This window comes from Ictidomys tridecemlineatus, chromosome 1 (assembly GCF_052094955.1).
Source record: "Ictidomys tridecemlineatus isolate mIctTri1 chromosome 1, mIctTri1.hap1, whole genome shotgun sequence".
NCBI classification, from domain to species: domain Eukaryota; kingdom Metazoa; phylum Chordata; class Mammalia; order Rodentia; family Sciuridae; genus Ictidomys; species Ictidomys tridecemlineatus.
Window position 1 is genome coordinate 77,468,694 of NC_135477.1, and position 17,655 is coordinate 77,486,348.

A 17,655-nucleotide genomic window follows, 5' to 3' on the forward strand; every position below is an offset into this window, starting at 1 on the left:
GATATAAGGTATTTACATTTCCCTGATGATATACTAAATTAAAACCAAAATGATATAACTATACATACCTACTGAGTCTAAATTAAAACTACTGTAAATATAGTGCTGGGGAGAATGTGAAGCTACTGGATGTTTCATACATGGTTGATAAAGGTCAGTTATTTGAAAGGACTGAGAATCATTTGCCAACACTTCACAAAGCCAACCAAGAAAAAATATGAGCTAGACATGATGGTACATATCTTTAGTCCAAGCTACATTGCAGGCTGAGGCCAGAGACTGAGGTAGGAGAATTGCTGAGTTTGGGGCCAGCCTGGGCAAAATAGCGAGAATCCATCTAAATAAAAATACATAGAAAAATAAAAAGCAGTACAAATAAACAATACCAAGAATGTAAAAGAGAACATCACTATGAATCCTGTAAATATTACACATAAATAGAGGTTACTGTAAACAACTTTGTGCATTTAATCTACACTTTCAAATTTATCAGTATAAATTTCTAGAAAATTATAATTTACCTTAAGTAATCAAAACTGACTCTAGGAAAAACAGAAAATCTGAATAGTTATATAATCATTACATAAATCGAACCAGTGATCGCAAAGCTTCCCCTGGGCATGAACTTTTCCCATGAGAAGTTCATGCCCAGGTGGCTTTCAGGCAGCTATACCTCATATTCAAATAATTCCTGTTTTTAAAAAAAACCTTTCTAGAAGCAGTAAGAGGGAACACTTGTAACTTATTTTAGAAGCTAGAACCTTAATAGAAAAGTCCAACAAGGATGAGAGAGGAAAGGTACATGACATTTCTTCAAGAACATGGATGAAAATGTCTGAAAAATATTATAAACACACCCACATGAATACCGAGATGCAAATGAATATATGTGTGTATATATATGGATGAAACCAAATCCAGCAACATAAAAAAAGTCTAAAACATCATGACCAATTGGAGCTTGCCCCATGAATGCAAGGGCATGTCAGAAAACCTATGAATTTAATTCATCAACTTAACGTAGGAGGAAAAGAAGTTGTATGATCATCTGATATGATAAAATCTCATCAAGTAATACTAAAAGAGACTTAGCCCGATAAAAGGTATTTACAAAACAAACAAACAAACAAAAACCCTCCAGTAAATACCTTATTTACAGATGAAACACTGAAAGTGTCACCCTTGAAATCAGTAATACAGGGAGGGAACCCACTATTACCACTTCCATTATCACTGAACAAATCCTAATAAGCACCGGAAAATGAATAAATCAAAGGTCTAAAAACTGGAAATAAAAACCAAACCAAGCTAAAAACTCCCACTCTTAAAAATAGGACATGGTTGTATAATAGGAACAATACAAAAGAAACTAGAAATATATTAATAGAATTAAGAAATTTTGGGAAGGTTTCTGAATACAAAACTAAAATCAGTGGTTTCTAAACACCAGGTTTAGATTTCTAAACAGACAAAAAGAAAAACAAAACAACAGGCACAATGGTATAAAAAATACAAAGTACCTAGGGGGAAAATAATACATGTAAGTCTACTGTGTGAAAAATTATAAACTTAATTGGAAGACAATGAAGATATATACAGACAATAAAGAGATATGACATGTTCAGGGTCTGGAAGATTCACATCATAATGATCAGTTCTTCTCAATGTGATCTTATAGACTCAATGCGATTACAAATTCATAAACTTTTTTTGAAGCTTATTCCAACATTTATATGAATGAACAAAGTCTATAAAGTAGCCATGACTTCTTTTAAGGACAAGACAAGTGGACAGCTCTCCCAAATGTCACATTGTATAAAAAGTTACAGTGGTTGTGGTTGTACTGATGGACAGAAAAACTGATGGCACAAAAGATAGCCCAGAATTAGACATGTGTATGCATGTCTGATGGATGACAGAGTGGTCTTGCAAATCAATGGATAAAAAGTATTTCACTTTTTTCCATCATTACCTTATTATAATTATGGGAAAAAAGTGAAATACAATCCTTATCTCAGATCACACTCAAAGTCTATTTGGTTATAGATCAAGAAAAGCAAACCTACAAATGAGATATTTAGAAGATAATAGATAACAATCTCTCTATGAAATCCTTCCTTATTATGAGGTCATAAATCAATAATACAGAGTAGAAACCAACAGTTCACCAAAGTTATACAGATGGAAAATAAGCATGTGAAAATATGCTCCACATCATGTTATTAGGGAAATGCAAATTCAAATGCTATATTACTACACACCTAATGGAGAGTCAAATTACAGAACAGATACCACAAAATGCTGCTGAGCTGTAAGACCTTTTATTTTTCAGAGATGGTGGGAATGCAAAATGTTGTAGCCATTTTGGAAGACTGGTGATTTCTCACAAAACTGATCATATGCTTAACTATATGATCTAGCAATTGTGCTCCTTGGTGTCTGCCTAAAGGAGTTGAAAATTTAGGTACAAATAAAAACCTGCACATGGATGATTACAGACTAGCATCATCATAATGGCCAAAACTGAGAAGCAACCATGATGCCATCACAGTTGAGTGAATAAACAATGGAATATTTTCAGTGCTAGAGATAAATGAGCATCAAGCCATGAAAAGATATGTAGGAAACTTAAATGGATATTACTATGTGAGTAAAGTCAGTTTATATAAAGGCTACATATTATATGCTTTCAACTATATGACATTCTGCTAACAGCAAAACTCTGAAGACAATAAAAAGATCAGTGGTTGCCAGGAGTTAGGGGGAAGGGATGAATAGGCAGAGCAGTGAGAATTTTTAGGGCAGTAAAATTATTTTGTATACTATAAAGGTGGATACATGTCATTAACATTGATATGTCTAAATGCACAGAATATATAATACCAAGAGTGAACCCTCATGTAAATCATGGTCTTTGGGTCATAATAAGGTATCGTGCAGGATCATCAGCTGTAACAAATGTTGTAACTTTGATAGGGGGAGTTAATAGGGAAATCTGTGCATATGCATGAGCAAGGGATACAGTAGTCCACCTTATTTGTGGAAGATACATTATAAGACTCCCAGTGGATGCCTGAAACTCAGAAAGTACTAAACCCTATATATACTGTATTTTCCTATACATCTATACCTATGATAAAATTTATCAATTAGGCACATTAAGAGGTTAATAACAAAAATTAATAATAAAATAGAACAATTATTATAACAAAAATTGTATGACCATAGCACTTGTTTTAGTCAAGATTTTTCATCACTATGACCAAAATACTTGGTAAGAGCAACTCAAAGGAGGAAAAGTTTATTTTGGCTCATAGTACCAGTTGTTGAGTCCATGGTGGATGAACTCCATTGCTCTGGGCCCAATGAGGGAGAACATCATGGCAGATGGGCATGGTTGAGGAGAACTGCTCCATTCATGGCAACAAGGAAGTAAAGGCAGGGTGTTAAAGGGAAGACGAACTCTTTCTCTAGCCATGTCCCATCTGCCTGCACTTAGTACCCATTCAAACTAGGATGGCCCAATTAGGCTACAGCTCTTACAATTCAATTATTTCACCTCCAAATATTCCTTCATTAACACAGAAGCTTTTGGGGGATACTTCATATCATACTATGTTCTGTCCCTGGTCCCCAAAAGCTCATGTGTACCTCACAACACAAAATACAATTAGTTTATCTCTAAGAATTCCATAGTCTTAACAGTTCCAGTATTGCCCAAAAGTCCTAGTCCATAGTCTTCCCTCTGAGACCTAAAGCAAACTCTTGGCTGTGAGTCTCTGTAAAAGTCAAATTACATGTATCTAAAATACAGTGGCACAGAATAAATATTCCCATTCCAAATGGAAGGAATAGGGGCATAGAAAGAAGAGATGTGGGGCTGGGGTTGTGGCTCAGTAGCAGAGCGCTTGCCTAGCATGCATGAAGCACTGGGTTTGATCCTCAGCACCACATAAAAATAAACAAATAGAATAAAGGCATCTGTCTACCTACAACTACAAAAAAAAAAAAAAAAAAGAAAAAAAAAAAAGAAAAAAGAAAAGAAAAGAAAAAAGAAATGGGGCCAAAGCAAGACCAAAACCAAATTGGACAAACAGGTCCTGTAACTCCACTGTAACTCCTTGTACAGCATTTAGGACACATGGCTGTGAGATGTTCTTTCCAAAGAGCTTGGGCAGCTCTGCCCTTTGACTTTCCTGGTTGCAGCACACATGGGCTTTATTTTAGGTTGGCTCTCTCCACAGCCAGCAACTTTTCTTTTCAGACAGCCCACATTACTGGCATCTCTAAATTCTTGGGGTCTCCATTTCCGCTATGGCTTCAACTTCACAGCATCATGCATTGTCTTCTCAGGGCCAGCCTGCAGGGATTCCAATCCTGCTAAACTTTACCTGGCCTCTCAGACCTTCCTTTAAAATCTCAGTGGGAGCTTTCCTGACCCTGAATTTGTGCAGAAACAGCACCATGTGGATTATGCCAAGGTCTGCTGCCATTCATGTAGTAGCTGAGCTCTCAGGGATCACAGCTGTAGTAGCCTGTGAGAATTTGGCCAGCTGAGTATGGTGAAACAACTTCCTAGGCCCTCATGTGCAAACAAGGCATCCCCATGATCTCTTCTTCAAGGAATTTTCCTTTCTACATACTTGAGCCTGCAATAAGGTGTGGTCTTGCAAAATCCTGAGATGCCCTCAAGCTATCTTTCCTATTGTCTCTGTGAAAGTACTTAGTATCTCTTTAGGGTCTATAATTTTTTCAACAAGCACATCTCTCTTGGCTCCAGTTTTACCAGCACTTCTCTGGTCAAATTGTAAGCTTTTAAAATCTTTTAGTTCTGTTTTTTGCTCCCAATTTTCACAGTAAATCTGAGTAAAAGTTGCCAGCAATATCCATGCCACTGATCAAACACTGCTGGCTTGAAATTTCTTCTGCTAGATTAATTAGTCCATCACCTTTAAATATAGTCTCAAAGTCAGGACATGGGCAAATTGTAGACAAGTTCTTTGACAGAATGTGACACGAGTGGCCTCTAGTTCAATTCCCTATAGAATCTTCATTTCTCTCTGAAATCTCATGAGCACAGTTGCATTCCTATTGGCATTCTGGCTATTCCAAGTTTTCCAAGAATCTCCCATTAAGCTCTCCTTACATTATTCTAAAGCTTCTCTGGTTGCATCTCTAAACTTTTCCAAATTCCTCCTGCAAGCTCTAAAGGCTTCTGAACCAAATGGTGAAGTCAGTTATAGCTACAACCCTACTTCTCCATACAAATTTCTGTTAGGTTTTTCATTGCTGTGACCAAAATGCCTGACAACAACTTAGAGGAGGAAAAGTTTGTTTTGGCTCACAAAATATCAGAGGTTCAGTCCATGGTGGATCAACTTCATTGATTTGTGCCCAAAGTGTGGCAGAATATCATGGTGGAAGAGTGATGCTTCATTTATGGCCTCCAGGAAGCAGAGAAGCTGGGCTTTAGGCAAGATATATCCTTCTTGGGCCCTTTCCCAGTGACCCACCTCTTCCAGATATGCCCTACCTGCGTATTTACTATCCAGTCCATTCAAACTAAGATGGCTTGATTAGGTTACAGCTCTTATAATTCAGTAATTTTACCTTTGAACATTCCTGCATTAACATAGAAGCTTTTGGGGGTACAGCTCATATCCAAACTACCCCAGTCCCTCTCTCAGAATATCTTGTTGTGCTATATTTACCTTTCTTAAGATGTAAAATGATACAATGCCTATGTGATAAAATGACATAGATACTGGGACATGGGGTTAGGCTACTACTGACCTTCTAAGTTCAACACAAACACTGTGATACCATGCCAGTGGATCTGATAACTAGATGGGTACTACATAGTATCAATATGCAGGACAAAGGGATGATTCATATTCCAGGCAGGATGGAGTAGGATGGCATGTGATTTCATCACACTGCTCAGAATATTCATCATACTGTTCAGAATAGTTCATAATTTAAAACTTCTAAATTGCTTATTTCTAGAATTTTCCATTTAATATTTTTGGATCAGCTGACCACAGGTAACCCAAACTGCAAAGAGTAAAACTGTAGATAAGGTGGGACTACTGAATGGTAACGCTCTGTACTTTCTGTTCAATTTTGCTATGAACTTAAAACTTCTCTAAAAAACAAAGTTCGTTAAAGTAGAAATCATAAAGGAAAAAAGACTAGTCAAATTGAAGTTAATTTTTACTCATCAAAAAGTACAATCAAGGGCTGGGGTTGTGGCTCAGTGGTACAGTGCTTAACTCACATGTGTATGTGTGAGGCAATGAGTTCGATTCTTAGCACTGCATATAAATAAATGAATAAAATAAAGATCCATCAACAACTAAAAAAAAAAGTACTATCAAGAATGGAAAAAGAGAAGCCACATCCTGGGAGAAGATAATCATCTTGATTAGGTTAAATATTTAATCAAGAAAAATTGGTATCTAGAATATGAAGAATTTCTATGAGCTGGTAAAAATGGGCAAAAACACTGGAAATACAAATTATAACTACAACTCATGCCTAAAGCTCACTAGGTCGGCAAGAATTACTATTGATAATGAGTATTACCAAGCATGAAAAGTAAATTTTCCCAGTACTGGAAGGTGATCCACTTTGGAAAGTAAGTTAAACATGTACCCACCCAATGACTCAGCATTTTTACTTCTAGAGAAATACTACTAGCTTGTGAGAAGCATGTAGACACCACTGCTTCTAAGAACAAAGCAAACAAGCCACAAAAAACTATATACAACCCAAAAAACTACCAACAATAGAATAACAACAAATAATTAGAAAAAAATCCAAGTATCTATCAGTAAAATAGAACAATTAATAAATATTGTAGTGTATTCATACAATAAAATATTATTCTGTAATAAAAATGAACCAGTTTTGAGGTTAATATGGTGAATCTCAAAACATAATACTAAAAGAATATAGTATGAAATAATATATAAAAAACTTTAAAAAGGAAAATTAAACAGAATTCTAAATAGAGATATGTACACTGTTGGAAGAACTATGACAAAAAAAAAATCAAGTGGAAATTATCAGAAAAATCAGATGGTGACTATTGTGGAAAGGGTAAGGATATGTGCTCTAGAAGGGCCACAGGGGCCTGTCATTGGTAATATCCTGTATCTTTACCCAGGTGGCATATATTGCTGTTTGCTTCATTGTTCTTTATACACAATTGCATATTATATACTTTTCTGTATTTGTGACATCTTACACTAGAAATAATTTTCATTTAACTTTTGGTAATAAAATATTTTATTGGTACCATTTTAATGTCAAAACAGTAATGTTTCTACTGCTTACTTTCTATCCTTTCTATTTTTAAATTAGAAGAGAGTTTTAAAAAATAGGAGTAAAAGTAAAATAACTTGATTTCCTCAAAAAACAAGCTGCAACTTACCATTACAAATAAGTTCTCTCATTTTAAATGCCATAATTTACTGGTCTTCATAATAAATAACTGCATACAAAAGGGACAATAGCCTGAATTAATTTTTCAGAGGACATTTTACACATCTTTAAAAATACCTAACATTACCCCAACTTAAAATCTGTAAAAATAATTAGTTAAGTTACTGTAAAATTTAATTCATGTAGCACCTAGAAATTTGGAATTTGTAATATTTCAGATAATATGACTTACAGAGCAAAATGAATAATAATTTTTCTTCTATGAATTTTCAGGGGTTTGTATACAAATAGTAGGTCCCTTTTAAAAGTCAAAGGATAAAAAAGTTTATGCATTGCCTTTAACCTTCTAATTTCTGGATCTAGCAATTGACCTAATGGCAAAAGATCCATGTGTGATAAATAATGTAGTATAGTCCTATGTGAATATAATTTCTTATTCATCTTGTCTCATTAATATAATATATACTTCAATTAAAATATTCTATCTATAAGTATATATTTCTCTAAAATAGTTTGTAATTCAGATTTTTATTCAAACTACCTTCCCCTTCTTCCCTTTTCTCAAATCAGATTGGTCTTATTGTATATACCTCATTCAATTGCTTTTTTCTCCCCTCAGAAATTCTCTTTCAATTCAAAATATTGTAATTATGCAAATACAGATATAGCAAATATACACATTATAAAATAAAGGATAACAATACATATGGATCCATGCTAAATGAGATAATACAAAGCAAAAACACATGCTATGCTTATCTATCCTGAGCCTCCTCAGGAAGGCACTGATATCTCTCACTCACATAAACTTGATGATCAAACATAGCTAGTATCCTGCATTCCAACATATTAAATGCTCTTTAAAAATGCTTCCACATTTGTTCAAAACAGTCGATAGCAACTTTGACCAACATATTGATAGTGTAACAACATATTTTTAATAAAGTAATAGATTCTAAACTATTTTCTACTATTATCCACTTATTTAAAAACAGACATTTGGGGGCTAAGCCATATTAAGTTAAGGGGTTTTGGTTTTTGTCATCTCTTGACTGGTTGGGAATTTCAGATATGTCAATTAATTATTATCTGCTTCAGTAAAAAAGGATTTTTAAGCTATTAACCAAAGTTAATAGTCTTCCTTTAAAAATGAAGCAGATTGCTGGGTGTGGTGGTATTTGTCTGTAATCCCAGCTACTCAGGAGGCTGAGCAGGAGGATTTCAAGTTGGAGCCAGCCTTGGCAAGTTAGTGAGAACTTGTCTCAAAAAATAAAAAGGGTTGGGGATATAGCTCAGTGGTAGAGGGCCCCTGAGTTCAATCCCCAGTACCATGAAAAAAACAGAAAAACAAAACAAAAATCAGATCGACTGACTTAGTGGTCAGCAGGTGAAGTGAAGAAATAGTACCTGTCCCTGCACCACATCTGTACCACTCAGTCTCCTCTGTAGCAATGTGCCTAGCATATTCTATCCCTTCACCAGATGCAATCACAGCATGCAATCCCACAGAATCAGATCATGGCCACCAGGCAGAAAACTGACTCAAATCTACTTTTGGGACAGACACCAGATTTCATTTTGTCTACTATTCCATAGTGCAGTATTCTCAAATAGGCTTTGCATTGAAACACTTGTTTTTCTTCTTCTATCAAGTTGAACTGCCAACATAATGTCGGAAAGGATATGAAAAATAAATGAGTCTTTTCTGGAAGAGGCACAATATCTGGAACTGGAATTAAGGCTAAATAAATAGTGCTGGTTTATGGTTATACTGTTATACATTAACAATTTTGTTAACCAACAGCTTCACTGTTTGTCCTGTATGCCTGTTTATGAAGATGCATCTCTATTTCTTCTCTGAAGACCATCATTCCCAGGTGGGAATGAGAAGCCTCATTCATGGCTTTAGACTGTATGCACATGCGGTACTGCTCAGGGGTTAGCTCATCTGCACAGTGTTTTTCATGCCAGAGGTGGAAAAGACCAGGAACTGGAGTCCGAATCACAATAAGGTCACCATGTAAGTATTTTCGATAAAGATGAACATCTTCTCCACCCCAACCTTTTACTTCCATGTCAAATCCACCTGTGGGATCAAAATTGACACCATAAGTAATTGCCTGACAGCCAGAGCACAAGCAGACACCATAAAGATTTTAAATGTTCTATTTCAAGTGAGATGATACAGAGACCTGAACTCCTGCTTTGAAAGTCCAGTTACATGTTGACATTTAGTTAAACTTTAGAGCTCAAGTTCAGTTGCTGAGACTATCAGAATGAGATTAGATATTTGAGAATACTTTGTAAACTTTAAAGTTCTATATGGTCAATAAAAGAGAAGGAAATACAATTCACCTAAACTATCCTTCAAGACTTGAGTTTTTCTGGATTACAGAAAACTTTCCTCAGGGGAGAACAGAAGAAAAGGTCAAACTGGATATAAATCCGAGAATGGATACATAGATGATTTATAGCCACAGGAATGAATAAAATTATTGAAGAAATTCATAAGAAAAATAGGGCCAACGTCTAAACACTAAGAAATACCAATTTCTAAGCCGGAAGCAGTGGTGCACACCTATAATCCCAGCAGTTTGTTAAAGAAAATGTGGTATGTATACACAATGGAATACAACTCACCATAAGAGAAATGGAAATTATGGCATTTGCCGGAGCATGGATGGAACCCTACCATGCTAAGTGAAATAAGCCAATCTCCCTAAACCAATAGCTGAATGTTCTCTCTGATATTCGGGTGCTGACTCACAAAACAGATGAAGGAGGGAAGAGGTGGAAGTTCACTGGATTGGACAGGGTGGGATGGGGAGAAGCAAAAGGAGGATGGGAATGGGAAATATAGTAGAATGTATTGGACATAACTTTCCCACGTTCATATATAAATATATGACCAGTGTAACTCTACATCATTTATAACCACAAGAATGGGAAGTTATACTCCATGTATGTATGATATATCAAAATACATTCTACTGCCATGTATAACTAAAAAGAACAAATAAAAAAAACACACCTTGTAATAAATAGAAAAAAATAAGAAAGTGCCTCAAGGAAGAAGCTGGCAGGTGTGCTACTCAATTAAGAACTGAAAAAGAATCAATATACTTGGCAGCATAAGTGCTATTTATAACCTTGCCTAGAATAATTCTGATGGAACTACGAAGTAGAGGCTAACTATAGTGGACTGACAATGACATGGGAAATAGAATTGAGATTATTTTTAAACTGATTTCAAGCTGAACAACTTTTAAAAGAAGCATGTATAACACAAACTACTTGGAGTTTTTAAAGAGTAAGAAAACAATATCTTGGGCTGGGGATGTGGCTCAAGCGGTATCGCGCTCGCCTGGCATGCGTGTGGCCCGGGTTCGATCCTCAGCACCACATACAAACAAAGATGTTGTGTCCGCCGAGGACTAAAAAATAAATATTAAAAAAAAAATTAAAAAAAAAAGAAAACAATATCTTAAAAGCTGAGAAAAATTCTATAAGGGCTAAGTTTCTAAATTGTGTCTCCTTCCAAATAATTATATCCTACTTAATTTAACATTTGCAGGATAGACAATAGTCATGAAAACTCTAAAGGATTGCTTTAAACAGTTATAGCTTTACAAAATGCTATGTCTGATTATATCTCAGCTTTTCTTCCTTACAGCTATGAATAAGCTCTTCAAATACAATGATGCAGATACATAAATATAAACAGGGAACTCCTGGTTTTTGGTTTGGCATTTCAGGAGACTAGAAATCATCACTTGGTCCTAACAAAGAGCTGAACAAACTGAAAAATCAACAATTCCTTTTAGATCACTCATAGAAATGAGGTCATTGGGTGAAATTCTGCCCCCCCCCCAATTTTTTAGAGAGACTGATAGGTAGATAAAATGGATCACAGGTTACTAGAGAAGAAATCTCTGCAGGAGACAGAACAGAGGAGAAAAACCAATAATTGCCAAATTGCTAGAGGCTCAGTGTAAACATATCTGAGAGTTAAAAATTCCGGGGGGCCCCAGTGATACTGGGATCCCCACACTTGAGAGTTTTACCTTTAGAAGCTCTACCATGTTCTCATACTGAAGATCAGAGAAAGATCCTCTCATGTTTCTGACAAGGGGAGGGAGGCAAAGGTAACCATTTTGAAATATGCCAGAGCATTCTGTTCTTATTAAAAAGGCAAGACCTCAGGAGAAACTATTTAATCCCAGTCTAAATGACTTGGGTGAAGGAAATAATCAATTTTAGTCCCTCTAGCCATCCTGTCTTTGAAGAGAAAAGGGATTGAAAAGGATATGTGAAGTTCACAATCCAGAGGCACAAGCTCACTAAAACACTGAGACCTAATCATAGTGCTATAGAATAACATTCCACCCTCCACACTTCATCACCACATCACAAAGGCCTACTTATTGCAGTTGTTTTTATCCAGTACATAAAGCCCAGCTTTCAACAACAATAACAACAACAGCAAAACACAAGCATCCTAAAAGGAAAAAAATAATTTGAAGAGAATGTAATAATCAGACCCAGATTCAGATACAGCAGGGATATTGGAATTATCAGGTTGGGGATTTAAAACAACTATGATTAATATGTTAAGGGATCAAATGGAAAATGTAGATAACATGTGTGGTGGGTAATACAAGCAAAATGGAAATTCTAAGAAGGTATTCAAAAGGAATGCTTCAGATCACAAACATTGTAACAGAAATGAAGGATGCCTTTGATGGGCTCATTGGTAAACTAGATTTGGTTGAAGAAAGGATCTCTGTCCTTGAGGATACAAAAGAAACTTCTAAAACTGAAAAGCAAAGAGAAAAAATGTTAAAAAAAAAAGAACAGAATATCCAAAAACTGTGGGACAACTACAAAAGGTATAACATATACATAATGGGAATACTAATAATAGAAGAAATGAAGAAAAGAGAAGATCCAAATAAAAGAGGCAAAATTCCAAATGGGAAACTCCCTTTTCACCAGTCCACACTTAGTATGGAAGCTCTACTCCAGACAACGCAGACAGAAAATATTGGGGGCTTTACTGCCCCTATCCAGCAACTTTCTCATAAAGCAGAGGTGTTAAGGGAACACCTCTGCTTTATGAGAAGTGTGCTACTGTTTCCATTCTCAGCTCCAGAACAGCTGCTCAGAAATTTTTCCTAAGGGAAAAGACAGTCCCCAAGAATAAACTGCTCAAAAGAATGTGACTTAATTTGAAACATGGCATAGAAAAATTCAAGTCTAAAGGGATTCTTGAAAATAATGGAGATTTTGGTTTTAAGCACTTAAGAGGCTGGTAACTTCATGAGGGCAAAACCTGAACTGTGTAGGCCAGTTTTAGAGAGAATGAGGGCAGAGACAGGAAGAACATCCCTTCTGGGATCCAAACACTTGTCTCAAAAACTACCCCTGAAAAAAAGCCTAATTTAATTGGTTCAGATTGCGGAACAATCAGTGCATTCGAATATTGTCACAAACAAGATAGCAATTAGTGAGCAATCAGTGATTCCTAACAGTTGAGAATAATACCAACAAGGGCATGGAAAGAGTTAAACAGAGGCCTGCTAAATCTAGTGCCACCTCAGAAGATTGTGCACACGTCCTGAGGAGGGACATCAGAAGCTTCATATTGATGGGGAGTTAGGGTAGAGGTAGGAAAATTCACTAAATAGTCCTGTCAAGTCAATAAATAAATAAGAAAAAGGAAAAACAAGCCATGGAAATAGGGGAATCAGTATCTAGAGTTGCCACAATATATTGCCAAAATGTCCAGTTTAAGAAAAAAATTACAAAAGCATAAAAAAATGTAGGGCCCTATGATAGGGCCCAGATGTAGGCTTTAACAGACAAAAATTCCAAAGTTGCCATTATAAATATATTCAAAGTATTAAAAGAATTCATGCCTAAAGAAGTATAAGAATGTAAGATAACAATATCTCATTAAATACAGCATATTATTTGAAGAGAAATTACATCTATAGAAAAATAACCAAATAGAATAACCAAATAGAAGTTCTGGAGTTAAAATAACTGAAATGGGGCTGGGGATGTGGCTCAAGCGGTAGCGCGCTCGCCTGGCATGCGTGCGGCCCGGGTTCGATCCTCAGAACCACATACAAACAAAGATGTTGTGTCTGCCGAAAACTAAAAAATAAATATTAAAAATTCTCTCTCTCTCTGCCGCTCTATTTCTCACTCTCTTTAAAAAAAAAATAAAAATAAAATAAAATAACTGAAATGAGAAAACCATTAGAATAATACAACAGTATATCTGAACTAAAAACAGAATCAGAGAATTTTAAGATAGATTAGTATTTCTGTTTTTGAAAGTGAATGCTTAAAGTTATATTAAACAAGAAATCAGGGAAAAGAGCATTAGTTTCATTTAAGAGTCTTTTTATCATTATTTCCTATAAAGAGACAACATGGAGGGATTTCTAAAACAAATGGTTAATTTTAAAAATAAATGTAATATGTCTTATGTACATTCTAATTCCATATGACTTCTACTATGATGTGGCAAGGGAATCACTAAATGAATCAGGAGACATGGAATTCAGGTCAGCATGCTTTGCTGAACAATTCTCTGACACTTTTTATTTTTATCTTTTGGTATCAGGGATTGACCAAGGGGCACTTAACCACTGAACCACATCCCCAGCCCTTTTTTGTATTTTATTAGAGACAGGGTCTCACTAAGTTGCTTAGTGCCTTGCTTTTGCTAAGGCTGGCTTTGAACTCATGATTCTCCTGCCTCAGCCTCTTGAGCCACTGGGATAACAGGCATGCACCAACACACCTGGCTAGATCAGATTCTTCACCACATCTTTGAGCTTATGGGATGAACAACTAAGCCGCTGACTCCCACTTCAATCAGGCTAGAAAGAAAATCTCTCTTTTCCTAAACAATGGAATTTTGCATAAAAGTTCAATAGACAAAAAAGAACTTCATCTTTAAGTGAAAACATATGAAAATCCTTAAACTAGATAACCTAAGACTACTTGCAGCTGTAACAACCCAGGAATACTACAGTAGGTTATAGAGAGACCTTTTGTAAGAGTACTGCAATCAACTACAATTTAGGCAACAAGCCAAATAGGTGTTTTAAAAAACTAGTGGTGTTTTGATTTCAAAGGAATTAGTAAACATTACACTTTTATCTTTATCTCTGCTTGTCAAAGACATTAATTATAAACTCACTTTCTTTTACATTTCTAAATATAACCTGAGACACACATGATTTAAAAGAAAAACACTTATTCCCAGCGGCTTGGGAAGCTGAGACAGTGGTTGAGTGCCCCTGAGTTCAATCCCCAGTAACCTGGCTCCCCCCCCCCCCGAAAAAAAAGAAAGAAAAACACTCAAGTATGATATATTTTTGAAAAACACCATAAGGTCTATAGTAAATATGTAAAGTCCCATCCTTAAATGTAAGATAAACTTACCAATGGTCAGAAAATCTGATCGATATTGACAAGTCATTCCAAAGCCAAAATCTCTCCAAAAACCAGAATCCTTTTTGTGAACCTTAAGTTAAAAAAAGAAAAAAGTCAATTTAATTCCTCGAGAACTAGAAGTTTTAATTAATAACGAATCAAGTTCTTTTCCAAAGTATACTTTTTTCCTATTATTTATATGAATGACAAAGGATTTTTGTTATTAACTTCGTACAAAAACCAAAAATATAGTAATCTGTGTGAGCCAAGGATTTTTACCACTTGCAAGTGATGAAAGTGTTTGAGCTCTATACAAGGTGCAAGCTGGTAACTAATAATCAAATAGTGCAGTCCTGACCTCAAGGGGCATACATTCTAGGAGGAAAAGAATTGCACAAACTTATACTGCAATGCACCATGATTAACCATACAAATACCTTATTTGGGTGCCTCCCCAGTACACATTTCTCAGGCCCTCTCTTTTTTTTTTTTTTTAAAGAGAGAGTGAGAGAGGAGAGAGAGAAAGAATTTTTAATATTTATTTTTTAGTTGGCGGACACAACATCTTTGTTGGTATGTGGTGCTGAGGATCGAACCCGGGCCGCACGCATGCCAGGCGAGCCCACTACCGCTTGAGCCACATCCCCAGCCCTCAGGCCCCCTCTTGATAATACAGTTTTGTTCTGGTAATTACCTGGCCCCATGCATCCCATGAACTTTGGGAAACTCCTGTCACCTGGTAGTTTCTGAGTAAGCCCTGAGTACTTTACACCAATGAGAAAATCTCATTCTACTTACTTTAGGGAAGAGTTCACCATTAGGTATTAGACAAAATTCAGGCCAACAAGCTAAAAAGGAGGGTTGTTGGGGACTTCAGAAAACAAAGCCTCTTTATTCTTCCTAGAGAACTACTAGAAAATTCACTTGTTCTTTTTGGATGGTATAAGGCAAGGGTCAGCAAACTATGGCCTTGGGCTGACTCTGGACTGCTGTCTGCTTTTGTAAGTTATTTAATTTACAGTGTTGCAGTTGAGTAGAAATATTTCCTATCTGGTTCTTTACAGAAAAGTTTGCCAATCCCTCATGCAGGATGCAGATACAAAGCTTGGAAATGCTGAGTCTTTTCCACCATGAGGGAAACCAAATTCAAAATGAAGTTGTCAAATGCCAAATGACTTCATTGATATAAGGGGAGTAACTAAGGACAGGGTAGGGACGAAGAGCTAGAGAAGAAGATTAACATTAAACAGGGATGAGAGGTGGGAGGGAAAGGGAGAGAGAAGGGAAATTGCATGAAAATGGAAGTTGATCCTCAGGGTTATACAAAATTACATATAAGAGGAAAGGAGGGGTAAGAGAAGAATAATACAAGTGGAAGAAATGATTTACAGTAGAGGGGGTAGAGAGAGAAGAGGGGAGGAGAGGGGAGGGGAGGGGAGGGGGGATAGTAGAGAATAGGATAGACAGCAGAACACATCAGACACTAGAATGGCAATATGTAAATCAATGGAAGTGTAACTGATGTGATACAGCAATCTGTACACGGGGTAAAAATGGGAGTTCATAACCCACTTGAATCAAACTGTGAAATATGATATATTAAGAACTGTGTAATGTTTTGAACTACCAACAATAAAAAAAAAATGAAGTTGTCACTGCTGAATTCCAAGTACAGAAAGTAATGTAAAATCAGGGCTTTGTGGAAAAATTAGCAAATAAATACATATATATTCTGGTGGCAATACTTGCCAGGACAAGAAGTAACAATGACAGAAGAAAAGCCTTTCTTACATAATTGTCATAAAAGGCTTCTCTGAGGAGGTAAACTTTGAGCAGGAACCTGACTGACATGAGGAGGGAACTAGGCAAATTATGTGGAAGAAATCATTGCAGACTAGGAGAGCAGCATGTAAGATGACTCTGGCAGGAGCATGCTTATAGCATTTAACAAATAACAAGGGAATGACTGTGGCAAGAGCAGAAAATGAGGCTCTGGAGTCAAGAAGGGGCTGTTAGTATTTCTTAAAGATAAGTAGTATATGCTATTTTTGTATGGTTATGGGAATAATTTAGAAGAGGCAAATGTTAGGACAGGAGAGGGGAAGAATGGCTAGAGGAGGTCCTTATAAATACAACAGAGATCACCACAAAAGGATAAGCTGGTCTTATGAAGGGACATGGGACATTCCATTGGGAATGTGATAAGTTGAGGCAGTAAGGCTGACAGAACTCTTGAGATGATAATGAGGAAGAGAACTTCTGGCTGCTTCTCGTTTTCCACGTGAAATAGTAAGCAAGATAATTAGAGGGTGAAGGGTACTGGGATGGTTATGAATCCAGTGTGGCCTCAAGGACAGAGAATGATGAAAGTGTAAGGCACAGGACTCTAGAGCAGTCGAGGAGCCTGAGACTCTAAAGTCTATAGATTAGGGCTATACATCCACTGCTTTGGGTCTGGGTGATAGAGTTGGAGTTCTATGGGAACACTGGAAGGAGCAAGGAACAAAGGAGGTGAGTACACAGCAAAGAGGTTGTGGCTATGACTGACCATGGAGCTTGACTTGGGTAGGAAGCAAGAACCTGGATGTGAGAAGAACAAGAGAAAAGAGAGAGGTGCCTCACACAAACTGTAGCATACTAAGACAGTTTCCTTCAGGAAATGAAGCTGGAGCTGGGATCTTTTAGATGAATGAACAAGTGAAAGATGATATGTTAGGGTAGAGTTCCGGAAAAAGAACCGTTTGTGCAAAAGCCAAC

General features: G+C 36.4%; 1 protein-coding gene across 1 annotated transcript in view; it reads right to left on the minus strand.

Annotated features, from left to right (window-relative positions):
- Nucleotides 1-7,272: 7,272 nt before the first annotated feature.
- Nucleotides 7,273-17,655, minus strand: part of Csgalnact2 (chondroitin sulfate N-acetylgalactosaminyltransferase 2) — a 38,377-nt gene continuing 27,994 nt past the window's right edge. Inside the window, exons 7-8 of the mRNA XM_005334399.5 lie at nucleotides 14,908-14,989; nucleotides 7,273-9,532 (exon numbers count right to left, since the gene is read on the minus strand). Of these exons, the coding sequence (XP_005334456.1) occupies nucleotides 9,240-9,532; nucleotides 14,908-14,989 (375 nt within the window). The 3' untranslated portion in view covers nucleotides 7,273-9,239. The remainder of the gene's footprint in view (nucleotides 9,533-14,907; nucleotides 14,990-17,655) is intronic.